This window comes from Tenebrio molitor, chromosome 3 (genome assembly GCF_963966145.1).
Source record: "Tenebrio molitor chromosome 3, icTenMoli1.1, whole genome shotgun sequence".
Lineage (NCBI taxonomy): Eukaryota > Metazoa > Arthropoda > Insecta > Coleoptera > Tenebrionidae > Tenebrio > Tenebrio molitor.
In genome coordinates, this window is record NC_091048.1 from 694,948 (window position 1) to 709,803 (window position 14,856).

General features: G+C 34.5%; 2 protein-coding genes across 2 annotated transcripts in view; one reads left to right on the forward strand and one right to left on the reverse strand.

Annotated features, from left to right (window-relative positions):
* Positions 1–14,856, reverse strand: part of LOC138125960 (SEC14-like protein 2) — a 49,643-nt gene that overhangs the window by 8,286 nt on the left and 26,501 nt on the right. The gene's annotated exons all lie outside the window — the stretch shown is intronic.
* On the forward strand, positions 3,126–10,692 carry gudu (Armadillo repeat-containing protein gudu). Its single transcript, XM_069041550.1, has 8 exons — positions 3,126–3,482; positions 3,532–3,709; positions 3,757–4,214; positions 4,260–4,389; positions 4,435–4,665; positions 6,112–6,399; positions 6,449–6,771; positions 10,309–10,692. The coding sequence occupies exons 1-8, from the start codon at positions 3,379–3,381 to the stop codon at positions 10,592–10,594; spliced, it is 1,998 nt and encodes a 665-aa protein (XP_068897651.1). The 5' UTR covers positions 3,126–3,378; the 3' UTR covers positions 10,595–10,692.

Here is a 14,856-nt window from a genome sequence, read left to right on the forward strand (position 1 = left end):
CATAGAATAACTGCATTATGTGTATTTCTTCTTCAAACAACTTGACCATTTTGTTAAACTGTCAAGTATTTATTTTAGTTACCTTGGTTACGTGATTACTGATTACATACATGCATTGACCTGTGTTTTTTAAAACTGAACATAGGGAATAAGTATGGGCTATGTTCAATGTTAAAAAAATGTCCCGGTATACGCATATACACATTCAGGTATTTTCACACAATTCTACGATGTTAAATTAATTTTAGCGTATGGTATTACTGAAATAAATGCATTTTGAAATTCAATTTTGTATTTACTTCATGATTTACGATATAATATCCCAATATTTTAACAATGAGATCTATTAGGGGATCTTTATTGCCACAGCAGTGGGTCCTTTACAGCTCTTTTCGTAAAATCGAACAAATTCACCTAAGCAGGTCAGTTTTACAGGGTAGTCATTGTTAATAGTATATTGTATATCAAGAGTTGAAAATGAAAGATTTCACACGAGTTTGCAGAATTGAGCCACAAGCCGTAGGCGCGTGGCTTAAGCAAACGAGTGTGAAATCGAATTTTCAACACGTGGTATACACGATATTTTTCCGACGACCACAAAAAAAAAACGCTAATATTCGGCATCCCTTCAAACTTCAAATATTATTCGACAGAGCTGCGGACAAAATAATTATGCCGTTGCGCGGAGATAGACATCGTTAATCATCGGCCCGTGTACAATATAAAAACACACAGCTGTCGGCCAATCAGATTTCTCAAATTTTTCATTGTACACGGTTAGGCTGTTCGTTCGTGTTCGTGTTGAAATCGTTTGCAATTTTAAATTTTCACTAAGGAAAAACCGTGTGAAATGTGCCATATTTCACAGTGGTCGTCTGAAAAGAAGATTTACTATACCAAAAGCCAACGAGTAGGACCAATAAAAGCCATTTTTCCATTAAAATCGATTTAATTCAAAAACTATCAAACATGTTTCGAAACGGATTGCAGATACTGATTTTATACGCCATTAGCCACATTCTGATGCAAAAATTTAAACATGATTTTTTTTTAACAGTTTTTTTTATAAATATCTGCTCATAATGTGTTTTTTTTTAAATAAATTATACTGGTCGAAAGTAAAATTTTCGACAAATCAAATCTGTAAATTTCATAAATTTTTCTCAATTCTTAAGGGTCATTTTGCCACCGGCAGTAAAAGATGAATCACTCTGTATTTTTATTTTCATCTGAACCGTTTTAACCGGGAATTAAATGATGTAATTTTATTAATTTCTGCAGTTCAACGATACCTACCTGTTGAAAACAAAATATGTACAAAAAGCTGTCCCGTGTAAAGGCCGTGCCAAAACCAAATAACGACCGCCTGTTGAATTAAGTTGGTGAAAACAAAATTACAAAATTTAATTCGAATTAAATTTTAATGCGCGATTAACCCACGAATCTTATCCACTTATCCACAATCATTTTTAATCACCCAATATTCAAAATATGTTGTTTGACATGAATTTTATTGACATCATACTCGTATTTTCTTTTATATTTATCTCGTGTCGGAAATTAAGTTCAATATTTAAAGTTGTAACATGTTTTTTAAGATGTCTGCTGTTGCGTGGAAGATGAAAAATAATGTACACCATTTACGAAGTGCCAAAGAACTTTTACTTTCGAATGACACCTTGGCTGCTTGATTGAATGTTAAATTCAAAGAATGAGATGATTTCGGCCAAAGAAAACTTTACATTTATTTCTAACATAAATTTGACCCTTGAGTGAGTTATTTGAAGGCAAATTAACAAAATCCTCATGTTACGTGAAAAGAATGTTGGAACTAATTGCAACAGTCATAAGAATTGTCATGGGATACTTTCTGATTAAAAAAAAAGAACGCTGTTTGTTTACTTATTAAAAAACAGTAAGTATGACAATCTGGTTTGAAAATGCTGCAGAGGATGACCTCAATTAACTGTGCGAATTCCAAGGTAAGTTACAATATGAGTTCGGAACAATTCTTTTTTTTTAATTATAAAGTTCAAAATCCATCAATATAATACCTTACCCTTCACAAACAAGGCCTCTAAAAAATCTTTCTTATTATACCTGAAACATAATCCCTGTTTTTGACACTAAAATGCGTGCGAAAAAGGGCCTTTAAAACGCTAAAGCTTTAAGGGTTGCTTAGGTAACAACAAATTCAGATACATTTTGAACAATGATAAATAGACATTTATTGAAAAGAAAAGGTATTTCAATTTACTTTTTTGTTATAATTTTCACATTGTAGTGCAGGTATAGTAAAAAATAGCGCTACGCTAGGCGTCGTGCTCTTAAATTCAGTTTTCGCACACCTGCCTGGTTTAAAAAAGTACTTAATCGTTCATTGTAGCTACACTAAGCAAAACATAAAATTATCTGAATTGTTTTGATTTATCATATAATAAAAATAAATAAAACAATGAAAACTGTCTGTATTTTTTCGCTGTGGTGATAATGGCTAATCTTGACAGATTAGAGAACATGATCTATTTCAAGAGAAAAGTTTTAAATAACACCTCAAAAACTCATTTTCTTGAAAATAATTGTTTAATATAAAGTCTAGTTCATTACTGCCCATTCACTAGGTAAAAAGTAAAGTTAGCAGAGTTTCAACCACGACATTTTATATTGTTAAGATTACAAGAATTTAATGAAAAAGTAATTACGAAGCAATCAATTTTAAATAAAAAGTTGTCAGTCTCGCAACAGTGTTATGTCTACAATACTAGGTTTAAAGTTAACACCAAATGTTTCAATAATTTGAATAAATAAATTTATGCAAAATGGATTTTTTTTTAAATTAGTCTGCAATTATTGCCAACACTATTCAAAATTGATGTGGGTAAAATTATTCTTCATGACGTTTTATCATTAGTACGAAAGAAAAAACATACAGGTTTAATATCAAACATTTATGTTAACAAGTTGTTTTTCAGTTCGTATCATTACCTACTCGTTAATTTCCTTAAAATTAATGCTCTATGACAATAAAGAACAGGATGTTACATAAATATCGAGCGATCAAATTAATTTGTAATCGAGTCATCCATGGATTTGAATTGATATGTCGAGATCTAACCTGTGTTTCGCGCTGCGATTATTGGAGCGTGGAATTTAAGTAACGACATACGATTTCGGATTCATGGATAACTCGATTACAAATTAATTTGATCGCTCTTTACATGTCGTTACATGTTAAATTTTGTTTTTAGATAAATCAGGGAAATCATTGGAAAATGTTTAATAATACGCAAAGCTCTACACTAGCCATGCAACATGTTTGTTATACGCAAAACAAGTTGACATTTTCTTGACATTTTTGACAAGTATTTCAACTTCAAGATGTCTGAGGATAGCATTTCAATTGACGAGGGTCAAGCAGTGAAGGGGCCGAAAGAGTTCATCGTTGAGGAACTTTCAGACAGTGAAGACTCTTCAGTAGCAGAGTAATGTAAAAGTGTGCAGATTTCTTCACGCTGTGACAAATATTTTTAGAACTTCGTCGGAAGATGAACAGAGAGAACGGCCAAAACCCGAAATCCCCCCCGAATATTGGCACATCCAAAAGCTAGTGAAATACATGAAATCGGGAAATCAGACTGCAACAGTGATATCATTATGTTGCCTAAAAGACCACGATCTGACAACGGAGATCAACCAAATGGCCATACAAGTACGACACGGTCTGCGAAAACCATTTCTTTATGAAAATCATTTCAGGATATTGGTGGTTTGGAAGTGTTGATAAATCTGCTGGAAACCAAAGACTTGAAGTGCAAACTGGGTTCATTGAGTGTCTTGAGCGAGCTCTCTTTAAACGAACAGATACGTCGGTGCATCACAGATTTGGGAGGAGTCTCTCTTCTAGTCCAGAATCTCACTGATCCCGCCAGAGACTTACAGATTTTAGTTGCAGAGACGATCTACAACGTGGCCCAAATAAGAAAGGCGAGAAAACACGTGAGGAAGTTCAACGGGATACCGAAACTGGTCGACTTGTTGGACGTCAACGAGAACTGTTTGAAGACGCCCAAAGAACAACTGAGCGCTGATGAGTTAGAAAACGTTAACATCGCCAAGGCGGCAGCGAAGGCGCTGTGGTCAGTCTCACGGAGTCGGAAGAACATACAAGTGATGATGAACAGCGGCTCTGTACCACTTTTAGCAAAACTACTCAGGTAGTACTGTAATTGGTAATTGTCGCTTAATAATCTTTGACTCAGGTCGGTCCACATGGACGTTATCGTTCCTACTGTTGGTACAATTTCGCAATGTGCCAACGATCCGTCGTACCAACTGGCCATACAGACGGAAGGGATGGTCAAGGATATCGTTCAGCACTTATCTGCTGAGGTACAGATCTAGTAGTGAAATAATTCTTTTGAACAATTTTTCCAGGATCCGTCTTTGAGGAGACACTGTGCCGAAACAATATTTAAGTGTGCCGAAGATGCAACCACTCGAAACTTGGTGAGGCAAGCCGGCGGACTAGATCCTTTGGTTAATATGGCCAAAGACCCGGCAACCAAAGAAGACAAATTGTTGCTGGCTGCCGTTACCGGTGCCATTTGGAAAACCGCGATCAGTGCTGACAATGTCGAGAGATACGATCAACTGAAGACAGTCGAGGTAAGAAGGAAATTAAATTATTTAAAATGTCTTCAAATTATTAACTTTTTTAAATTTATTATTATTTAACTGGGATCGAATTCGGGAACACGTGTATGTATTTTCTTGTTTGTAAATATTTTTCAAAAAGCATTTGTTAGGTATTTTCTTTGTTGTTTATTGTTGTAAAATCAAATTTTACTATTATTTTATTTTTTTATCCACTAGACTACTATCGGCTGCTACTGCTAGGTATAGTCCTTTTTTTTATTATAGTCCGATGAGCTTAGTCCGAATCAAGAAGTCGACGTGACCTGCGTCTGCTTTCGACATTTGACAGCAGTGCATGGTGCTACCAATTTTTGATAGCTATTTATCAACTAATAAGTAATAGTTATTTATGCAACAAGTGCAAATTGACGTGAAAAAATTGTCCCAAGAGCCGCAGGCGAGTGGGACAAAACGTCAAGTGCAATAACACTTTTTGCACGTGTTGCATACAACATTTTTTTTACGATCGAACAAAAAAACGAGAAAAAACCAACGATAAACAACAGTTCAGTCCTGTGCATCGTGTGTAAAAAATGCAATAAACACTCACTTTTTGCACGAGACAGACTGTTGACAGATGCGTGCAATAAAGACTTTATTGCACTAGTGCACTAGGCACTTTTTCCACTAAAAACATTGCAATGAACACTCACTTTTTGCACGATCGTAGAAAAATGTAGTTACGACCTAACCTAAAAATTTGACGTCACTAATGGAATAAACGTACAACTCGCGTCTTGCTCTAATCGCACATGCCAAAGCGAGATGTATAGTGGGAGGGACTTAATAAAATACATATAAGTGATTTCATATAAATGTTCATCAAGTGAGCTGTGCATTTGTAAAAGCACCTTTAATTTAGTTACATTACAAAAGTCACATTTATGAAGGTCATGTCAAATAAATCTTTACTTGGTAAAAATACAAAGACAAAAACAAATAAGAATTACTTTAATTTAATCAGTAAAAAGACGTAACATTGCTTTTGAAATCAGCAATGTTAAAATGGACAAAAACTGAAAAATTAGTCAAATCAGGTTCGCGCAGAGCAAGCAACTTTGAAAGTCAAAGTCACTAGCTTTAGCTTTAATACCAACAGAAAATCAGATTTTCATGGCTTGCTTAGATGCACATTTATATGAAATTGAGTATACAAAAATCCAATAGCTTGTTTTACATTATGTTGAAAAGAGATGGCAATATAACAGTTGCTCTGCTTATTAATTGATCCATCGTACTATAATTAAAAAATGGACTTTAGATATTAACTTATTACTACGAACAACGCCATCAAAAATTTCACCTCCGTGACGATACAGTATCATAATCAAACAAGTAGCATTATTTTCTTTAATCTCAAACCTAGAACAATAATAAAAGATGAAAGTCTAAGTTTGTTTTGTTGATAACTTTTAGGTGTTGGTTAAACTGTTGGAAAATGCCGACGAAGACGAAATGGTGTTGAAAAATGTAGTTGGCGCTCTTTGCGAATGTCTCAAATTCAAACACAACAGAGACGTGCTGAGACGCGTCGACGGCATTCCCTACTTAGTCAATCTGCTGAACTACACTTTTCCTCCTCTTTTGGAAAACGTTCCGATGGTACTGCGCGAATGTGCAGAAGATGAAAGTTCAATGAGAATAATCGAGAATCTCGACGGCGTTCGATTAATTTGGTCTCTTCTCAAGAACGACTCTCCCAAAGTAGACCCAACAAAAAATAAACAAACCCACAATGATTACGCTATTACAGGTTCAAGCCAACGCCGCTTGGTCTCTGGTACCTTGCATAAGAAACGCCATCGACTCAGGTGAAATGGTTCGATGTTTCGTCGGCGGTCTAGAACTGATCGTCAATCTGTTAAAGTCGAACGACTCTCACGTCCTGGCTTGCGTCTGTGCCGCCATTGCCGAGATCGCCAAAGACATAGAGAATCTGGCTGTGATCACGGATCATGGGGTGGTACCCATGTTGGTTAACTTGGTCCACACGCAGAACGTCGAATTGCGAGAGCATTTGGCTTCCGCCATTGCATATTGTTGCGCATGGGGTTCCAATTGTAAGACTTTTGGGCGGTAAGTCGACTTTCTTAATTAGTCCAATGTCAAATGAAATTTTCACTCGAGAACAGAATTTAATTAGTCACGACCTGAATGCTGCCGGTGTTTCTTATTAAAGAGCGTTTCGCATTTGTGTTACATAACAAGTAGAATCGGTGTGTTCCATTGGCGGTTCGTACGTAGCAGTATTGCGCGTTCCGCGTTCTACAAGAAATTTGCATTATTCACGGCAGGGACGAAGGAGTTGTTGAGAAATAAAAAAATATTGTTTATGCTAAAACATTTAAAAGAGCAAACAGTAGCAATGTGTGTTTTATTCGTACACGTTTCCTTAATACATATTCATATTTTTAGCTTTTTATCAAGTCTGCAAACATAACTGTTTGAGGCAGTGGCGGTTCGTGATTTTTTCATCTGAAAAGACAGTCATCGCAAACTTGTCGGTTAATTAGAAATTAGTATGGGAATCGAAGAAGTAGTACAAATAAAAATCACAAATCACAATCCCCGAGTCACATCGATAAAATGAGACTCGAGTTCATTATACAGAGTGACTTTGAAGGTTGTGCAGATATTTTAACCAATGATAGAACCCCACGGAAGGTAACGATTGAGCCAATGATGCCTTATACAAATGTTGATATTTTTCGAGAAAAAGGGGTTCAAAGTTTTTCAAAAAAAGTTTGGGAGCCACTAAATTTTATACAGTTGACTCAAGTTGCAAAAAACCACTTTGCCGTTGCAACAGCATTTTTATGGCATTAATCCTTCGAAATTACTTTAAAACTGTACTTACATGGAAAATATTCAATCTAAACTATGATTTGCTGGTCCCTTTGTGCCTTTATTTGGTTCCAAAATATTGAAAAAATGCTGTTGCAAATGACAAGTGGTTTTTTGCAACTTGAGTCAACCTTAGAAAAATGGGTCAAAAATAAATCATAGCAGACTTTTTTGTTGTAATTTAATTAAAAATGAAGTCATTTTGACAGGAACATCAATCTTAATTTCAACTGAAATTACAAATGTCTTTCACCAACCTGGAGAAAACCGATATGGTCTTTGATCTGTGGCGAACATTTAGAGCTAACACGGCAAATCTACGGTGAAAAGTTGCCTCAAAGGATATTTCGCAATGCACGAACCTTTATAAACGTTGCACAGGATCCTCACGATTTTGGGCGTTTCGAGAAGATCGCATTATTTGCAGAAAAAGACATTCCTTACGAAATCCAAGAGCGTCACTTCCAACAGTGATTTTAATTAACGTGTGGGTTGGGACTGTTGAAAATTTCCTCGTAGATCCCTATGTTTAACCTCCGCCTCATTACGTTCAAAACGCCGCTCAGGAAATTCGTGAAAACTTTGTTGTTTTCTGAATTAGTTGCAGGCACTATTTTATCATCACTTTACAAATTATATCCAAAATTCACGATGAAACCCAAAAAATTGTAACGATGAAAACCAAACATAACCTCGAACGACAGAAAAACATTTTAGGTTAGTCGTTCGTCAAACTGCCCGCCAAATTTGAAAATTTTCAGCGTTTTCCAAACAAAATGGTTTCTTTGATTTTCTTATAAACCATTAATATTTGTATAAGACAAGTTGGGTTATTTTGCCTTCTTTTGACATGTACTACCTCAGGTTAAAATATCTGTAGAACCTTATTCAAAATCACGCTGTACAGGTAGGGGTAGCTGAAGAAGAGTCTTTAAGAAAGGGGTTTGAACGGATATATTACCCCTTAAAGGTCGCTCTTAAGAAAAGATAACAAATAAAAAAGACTTTTTGGCCATCTTACATTAAAAGTGGTCGAAGGAAGACTGGCAAAGGGTAGTTTAACAAAGGACGTCACACAAGTCAAAATATAACCGAAGATTGAACTGGTCGAGAAGTTACCAATTACCGCCAAATTCTTATTATCCACCGGAATTCCAAAACGCCGACGCCAAGATCTTTCCGGCGAATGAAACTGTTTTCTTCTATTTCGGAGAAGGACAATCGGCACGTCTCTCTCTGATAAATGGTATCTAATGAATCCAGGTTTCATCAAAGCTGATAAATCATCTCAAAAAGTGTTTGAATTGTCTGCCAGTTGCTTTAAATTATCCTTTGCAACTTGCCATCGAACGTGTCTTTCCTCAGAGGTCAGAAACGCTTCTCGTTTCTCCTACACCAAATACACTTCATTATTAAACTAAAGTTGTCGCGGGTTTCGAGCGACGATAAAAAATTGTCAATAACAAAGCAAAGGAAAGAGAAAATAGAAGAATGAATGTTGCAATAACTGAATTTGACTGCATTATTAATAGTTTCTTTTAATTTTTTTCGTCACACTACCTCCACAAATTAACTTTAATTCATCACTGAGGTTTTTTCTGTCCAGTTTTTTGGAATCTGGCTTTGTACTATCTGAAGTTCGTCCTACTTATCTCATTTAATTTTCTTTTGATAATAAATAAATATCTTTGCATCGATTTCCGCTTGTGCGAGACTACACTAGACTAGATCTTTATGATTAGAGAGAAACTACTTGTTGAGCCGCAAATTTCTTGCAATTTCTATTGCCTTTCTCCATCTTTGTACATACGTTGTTTCCTTTTTTTCCGGCAAACAAATATAAAACATATATTTTTGAAATTGACCAGAAACAACTATAATGTGTAGCACAAAATTTAGCAACTTGGTAACAAAATACATTCTACATAGGATTCGTGTAAGCATTAGGTAATTATCCAAAATAGAAAAAATCACAAGCTAATCAGTGCGATTCTGTTTCCAAATAGTTATAATATCGATCGTTACATTGAAAATTGGTTGTTTTAAATATTTTTTTAAAAATTAGAAAATCACTTCCGAATCAAAATTTAAAAAAATCAAGTTAATTTAGCAAATATATACTTGTAGAGATCATCAACTTGCTTTAAGAAATCAGCAAGCTCTTTAAAAATTATTTTAAAAAATCGATCGTTAAAATAACGATCGCTAAATCATAACAATGTGTAAATGGAATCGCACAGATTGTCACATTATTTATTATTTTCTCTAAACGATCAATTTTGTGGTCTAGCTCGCGTCATGTGTGTATCTAATATTTTTGGTTTTTCCAAATTTTTTATTAAAACTCATATTCAAACAATAACAAATTATCTTGTGGACTTTCCATCTCTAAGTGCTTTTAATGTAAAAAAAAAACTGGTAGAAAACGTTAGGTAAATATTTTTTTAATCCGTTCCTTTCTAGGAAGACTAAACTTAACTTAAACAGCCTACCTATTGATTTAATAATTTCTAGTCCTTTCTATTCCAAAGCATTGTCAACTCTTTAAAATATTTTGCAATGGGAAATCAGGAAGCTAGCCGAATCTTAACTAGTAGTTTGGTGAATATTTTACGGTGTCGAATCCAACGAGGACTCGTTCAAGGTAAATTTTTACGTAGAAGTTTATTATATCTGCCCCACGCCCAAACCGCCACTGCCAGCCTCGTTATCTAGTCACATTCCTTATCACGCTTTTGTCATCCCATCGAAACTAATGCAGATTGATAGTCTAGGAGCGATTACCCCATTGGTGGCTTATATGGCTGATTCGAATGCGAAAGTCCATCGCACCACAGCCTTGGCGCTCTTCCACTTGTCGAAAAATGCATTCAATTGTATCACCATGCATGAAAGCGGAGTGGTACCATTTCTACTGAAAGCCATCGCGACCACGGATTGGGACCTGCAAGAGGCCGCCGCCGGTTGCTTGGCCAACATCAGGAAATTAGCTCTGGAAGCGGAAACTTGCCACCTGATCAGAGCGCAGGACGAATCCAGCGAAGAAGATGACTGAACCTTTACTTTTTCTTTTAGTTGTTCACCTTGTTTTGTTAACATCGACTAACGTCAAACATGGCAAAAAATAATAATAAAAACGTATTGCAATATTAATGAGATGCAATTTTTTCTTCTCGCTATTAAAATTACCTAACTAATTTCATTTCTGATTGATACAGAAATATTTGTTTCCGGTGTAATACTTTTACTAATTACTGCACACTTAGCTTTAATTTATTTGTAAAAAAAATGATTTTCATATTAAAAACTAACGAACGATGTTATCGCGCAACGAAATTCTTTTGAAACAATTGTGAAAGTAAATTCATGTGCCCGGAATAAAAATCGCAGTAAGAATAAATGTCATCGATTGACATCCAAATAAAGTCGAACAAATAGGCGATTGTGTCAAGTTAACTGTTAATTCGGATAAGTAGGTACACACTTCTCAAACTTTCTAATAATTTGTGTAATTCCCTATTCTTAAATGTCTTTTTTTTGAACGATTTAAGTTAACGGAATGTAAACATAAATTACCTTCATGAGTGTAAATTTTTGGTGGTCATCCAGTACGGGATGGTTTGGAGCCATTGCAATGGATCGTTTCTACTACTTTTGAATGAGCACCAAACGTAACAAGCTTCAGGCACTGCAAACTAATACTACATAAACGGTGGTCGCATATTGTTGCAGTTTTTATAATTCATAAACACAACTTACTCGTTTCGAGCTGTCGTGAAACCAAGTGGGGGGAAATAAATTGTTTTAGGTGGCAGGCAACCACACATACACCAAACGTGTTTGGTATAGTAGGTATTTTCGAAATGTGAGAAGACTCTAGTGGTAACTTTGATTGGGTAGATACTTTAGAGGCGCCGTTGTAAGTGAATCTTGGCACCAGATCGATTGTGACAGGAATTCTAAAATTTCTATTTGAAGTTTGAGTAAACATTTTTTTTATTTAATGTACAGAGTTAGTCACGAGAGACTTCCGATGAAAATTTCGTCATATGCAACCGAAACTACAACTTCCAATGGTTTCTAGCTTACTAAATTTATAAAAAGTAATAATTACTTAAATCAACGATTGCTGGCCCTTATTATCTGTCATGTCAGTTTTCACATTTATATTAACTTTTGCTCATAACCTCAATAAAGAGAAAGTGTCATGATTAATTTTATTCGCCAAGCTACCTGAATTGCTAACTTATTTCTTATTTCGAATTAAAGAAAATATCAAGTTCTAGGGGTTTCTTGTAAAGAGCGATCAAATTAATTTGTAATCGAGTTATCCATGAATTCGAAATCGTATGTCGTTACTTGAACTCCACGCTCCAATAAATACAGCTTGAAACACAGGTTAGATCTCGACATATCAGTCGCAAAAACATACGGATTCAAATCCATGGATGACTCGATTACAAATTAATTTGATCGCTCGATATTTTGGGTTGGATACAACGAAATTTTCATCCGAAGTCTCTCGTGAATAACCCTGTATCTAATATTTCATGGCATTTAAAAAATACTGTATATCCTATTAGGGTTCCTTGGTTCCTTTCGCGGCCAAAATACTTTGGTCGTCACTTTTTGACACTTCAAATGTAAATAAAGTATTAATGTCAATATACATGACAATTTCAAATTATTCTTGTCAAAAATATGGCATCTTCAGTTTTTGATAAATATAGAATCGTCTTACTTGCTTCTGAAGGTTGTCCAAACCGCGACCATGTTGATCTTTTACTTTTGAACCCTGCCTCCGCAGCTGGGATTTACCCCACCCGTATGACACTGCTGAATTGAAATAATTTTGACAACAGTAAAAAATAAGGTTAAACATCCTAAAGCTTGCTTTACAATTGAATATCATTTATGTCACATTGACGACCAAAGTATTTTGGCCGCGATAGTACTAATTCTCAGCTATATGGTAAAATAACGCTTAGGAAATGACGTTTTTCTCCAGATTTTTTAATGTGAAGGGAGGATTAATACCTACTACATTATAAATGACGTAGTTGGCTGTGCGCTATGCTTTAGGTGCGCCGCCAGGCCCACTAGTTGTTGCAAACGTTTATGATGACCCTGAAGTTGATATTGGCTAACTGCATCCGACTTGGTCTTTCGATTTTTGAAAAAGGGTTTCTTTTTTAATTAATTATGTCATTGAAAACTAATTTTCAACAAATTACAAATTTCATGCTGAAATACCGGGTGATTTTAAATGATTGTGACTTTTTTTCTTAAGTGGGGAACATTTTTCATAAATTATTTTGGCAAACTTGATACCTTAATCAACACATTGGCGTACGTACGTCATTTTGACATTTTATGTATTAATAAATTGTGTCAAATAGGCGAGGACGCCTATGTTTATGTCAACTATCACATTAAAAAGCAGAATAACCAACAATAATATTACCAACCTATGAAAAAAAGTCACATTGATTTAAAATCACCCGGTAGTAGGTACCGGGTGACCATGAGTCCTGAAGATAAGAGCCTCCACAGACTTACCCACAACAGTCATTTTGTCGTATTAAGTGTTGCATATTGACGACATCGGAAACATGAAGTTATTTGCAGTTTATGAGAAATTCGTAGTTTTCTGTGGGAATAGTTTCCGTTATTTTGACGTAGCTGGCAACAGGTCAATAATTCTACTCGTAATATCTATGAACATGAAAGCATTTATGGTCATGTTTCGTTTTTAACGATTTAGTTAAAAAATAATAATTACTAAATCGCTCATGTAACAGGCCTTTCTAATTGGGCAAGTTCAACTTTATAATTCACCAAATATAGCGCATTCCGAAACCTTTTTGGTTACAAAATTACTTCGGTAATTTCAAGTGCAACCTTGACTTCCTAATAAAATATTTTAATTTTGTTTGTACGAAATAAAAATGAAGAAATTAGCTTTCCTTGTTTATTCTATTTTTATTATATCTGCTGACGAAGTTTATGGTTATTCGATAATTTTTTGGGTAGGGTTATATTAAAAATAAATTAGTTTTACAATAACATAACAGTAGATTAGCAACCGTAGTGATTAAAAAATAACACTTATTTGTTAATTATTATTTGAATGAAATGAAATCAATGTGTATTAGACAATCATTCTTTTAACAAATTGGCAGACTCATGTCAACGGCGCTTTCGAATTCGACTCGTGCTAACGCACTCGTCAAATTCATATCCCAGCGCGGTTGACATTCGTAACACCACCACAAAAATAATCAGCATAACATTGACTACTCGTCGTATTACAACTGAATATTTTCTTATTTCTTTTTCTATCTGTCTTTTGTATTACTACGTAATAAATTTAATCACCAATAGATTTTTTCAAATAAACATTTTTTACATATTGATCTTTTTTAATCGAATATTTTTTTTTTTAGATATTTTTAACTCCTGATTTAACACTTCGATCGTGGGATAATAATAATCATTAGTTGAAACGAAAGAGTGAGTGAAAATGTTTTTGTGGTATAAAAACTTTAGTTTTTTTGAAGAAAGGACGACCGCTGCACTAATACCAGAGATCTAATACTAACAGTTTTTACGCTTTTCATTCGAGTATTTTTTTTTTCGTGCTTCGTTATCATTTATCAATGGATCTATAAACACATGAGCATGTATGAATTTTAGGGTTCAAATTATATTTAATTTCAACTTTGTTTTGAAGAATTTCCGGAAAAAATGATAAATATTTTTTTTATTTTAAGGAGTAACGAGCCGAAAGCCGTGGATTTCAGTATACATATTCTAACACGGCGCGTGGAATGTGGAATTGATATCATTCTTTCACTGAATATCTAACAAGAATGCATCCCTTCTTTAATGGTCATGGAGGAAAGAAAATCATTTAGAAAAAATTATTTATTAAAATGTTGCGAAAGTTATTTTCATTTTTACACTGATTTGTTCAACTTTTCTTCGTCGTATATGAACAATGTGGATATTGTATTTTTAAAATTATGAATTACTTTATTATAAATTTCATGAACATATTTAATTGACAAAAAACCTCTTTATTTAGTGGGTTGGTATCCCCGAGGAATTGGTAAGGAATTGTCAACATGTCATTTCTTAATTCATCTTTTAGGTTAGGGTTTAGGAAGTTTAGTGTTACTGTGCATAATCCACCCTGCAAATAAAATTTTATAAAACAATGATCAAAACAACTATTGCGAGTACTAATGTGAATACCTAAATTTTTTGATTTTGCTATCCGTTTCTAAAATAAACCGTTGGAATAAATAAGTGTTT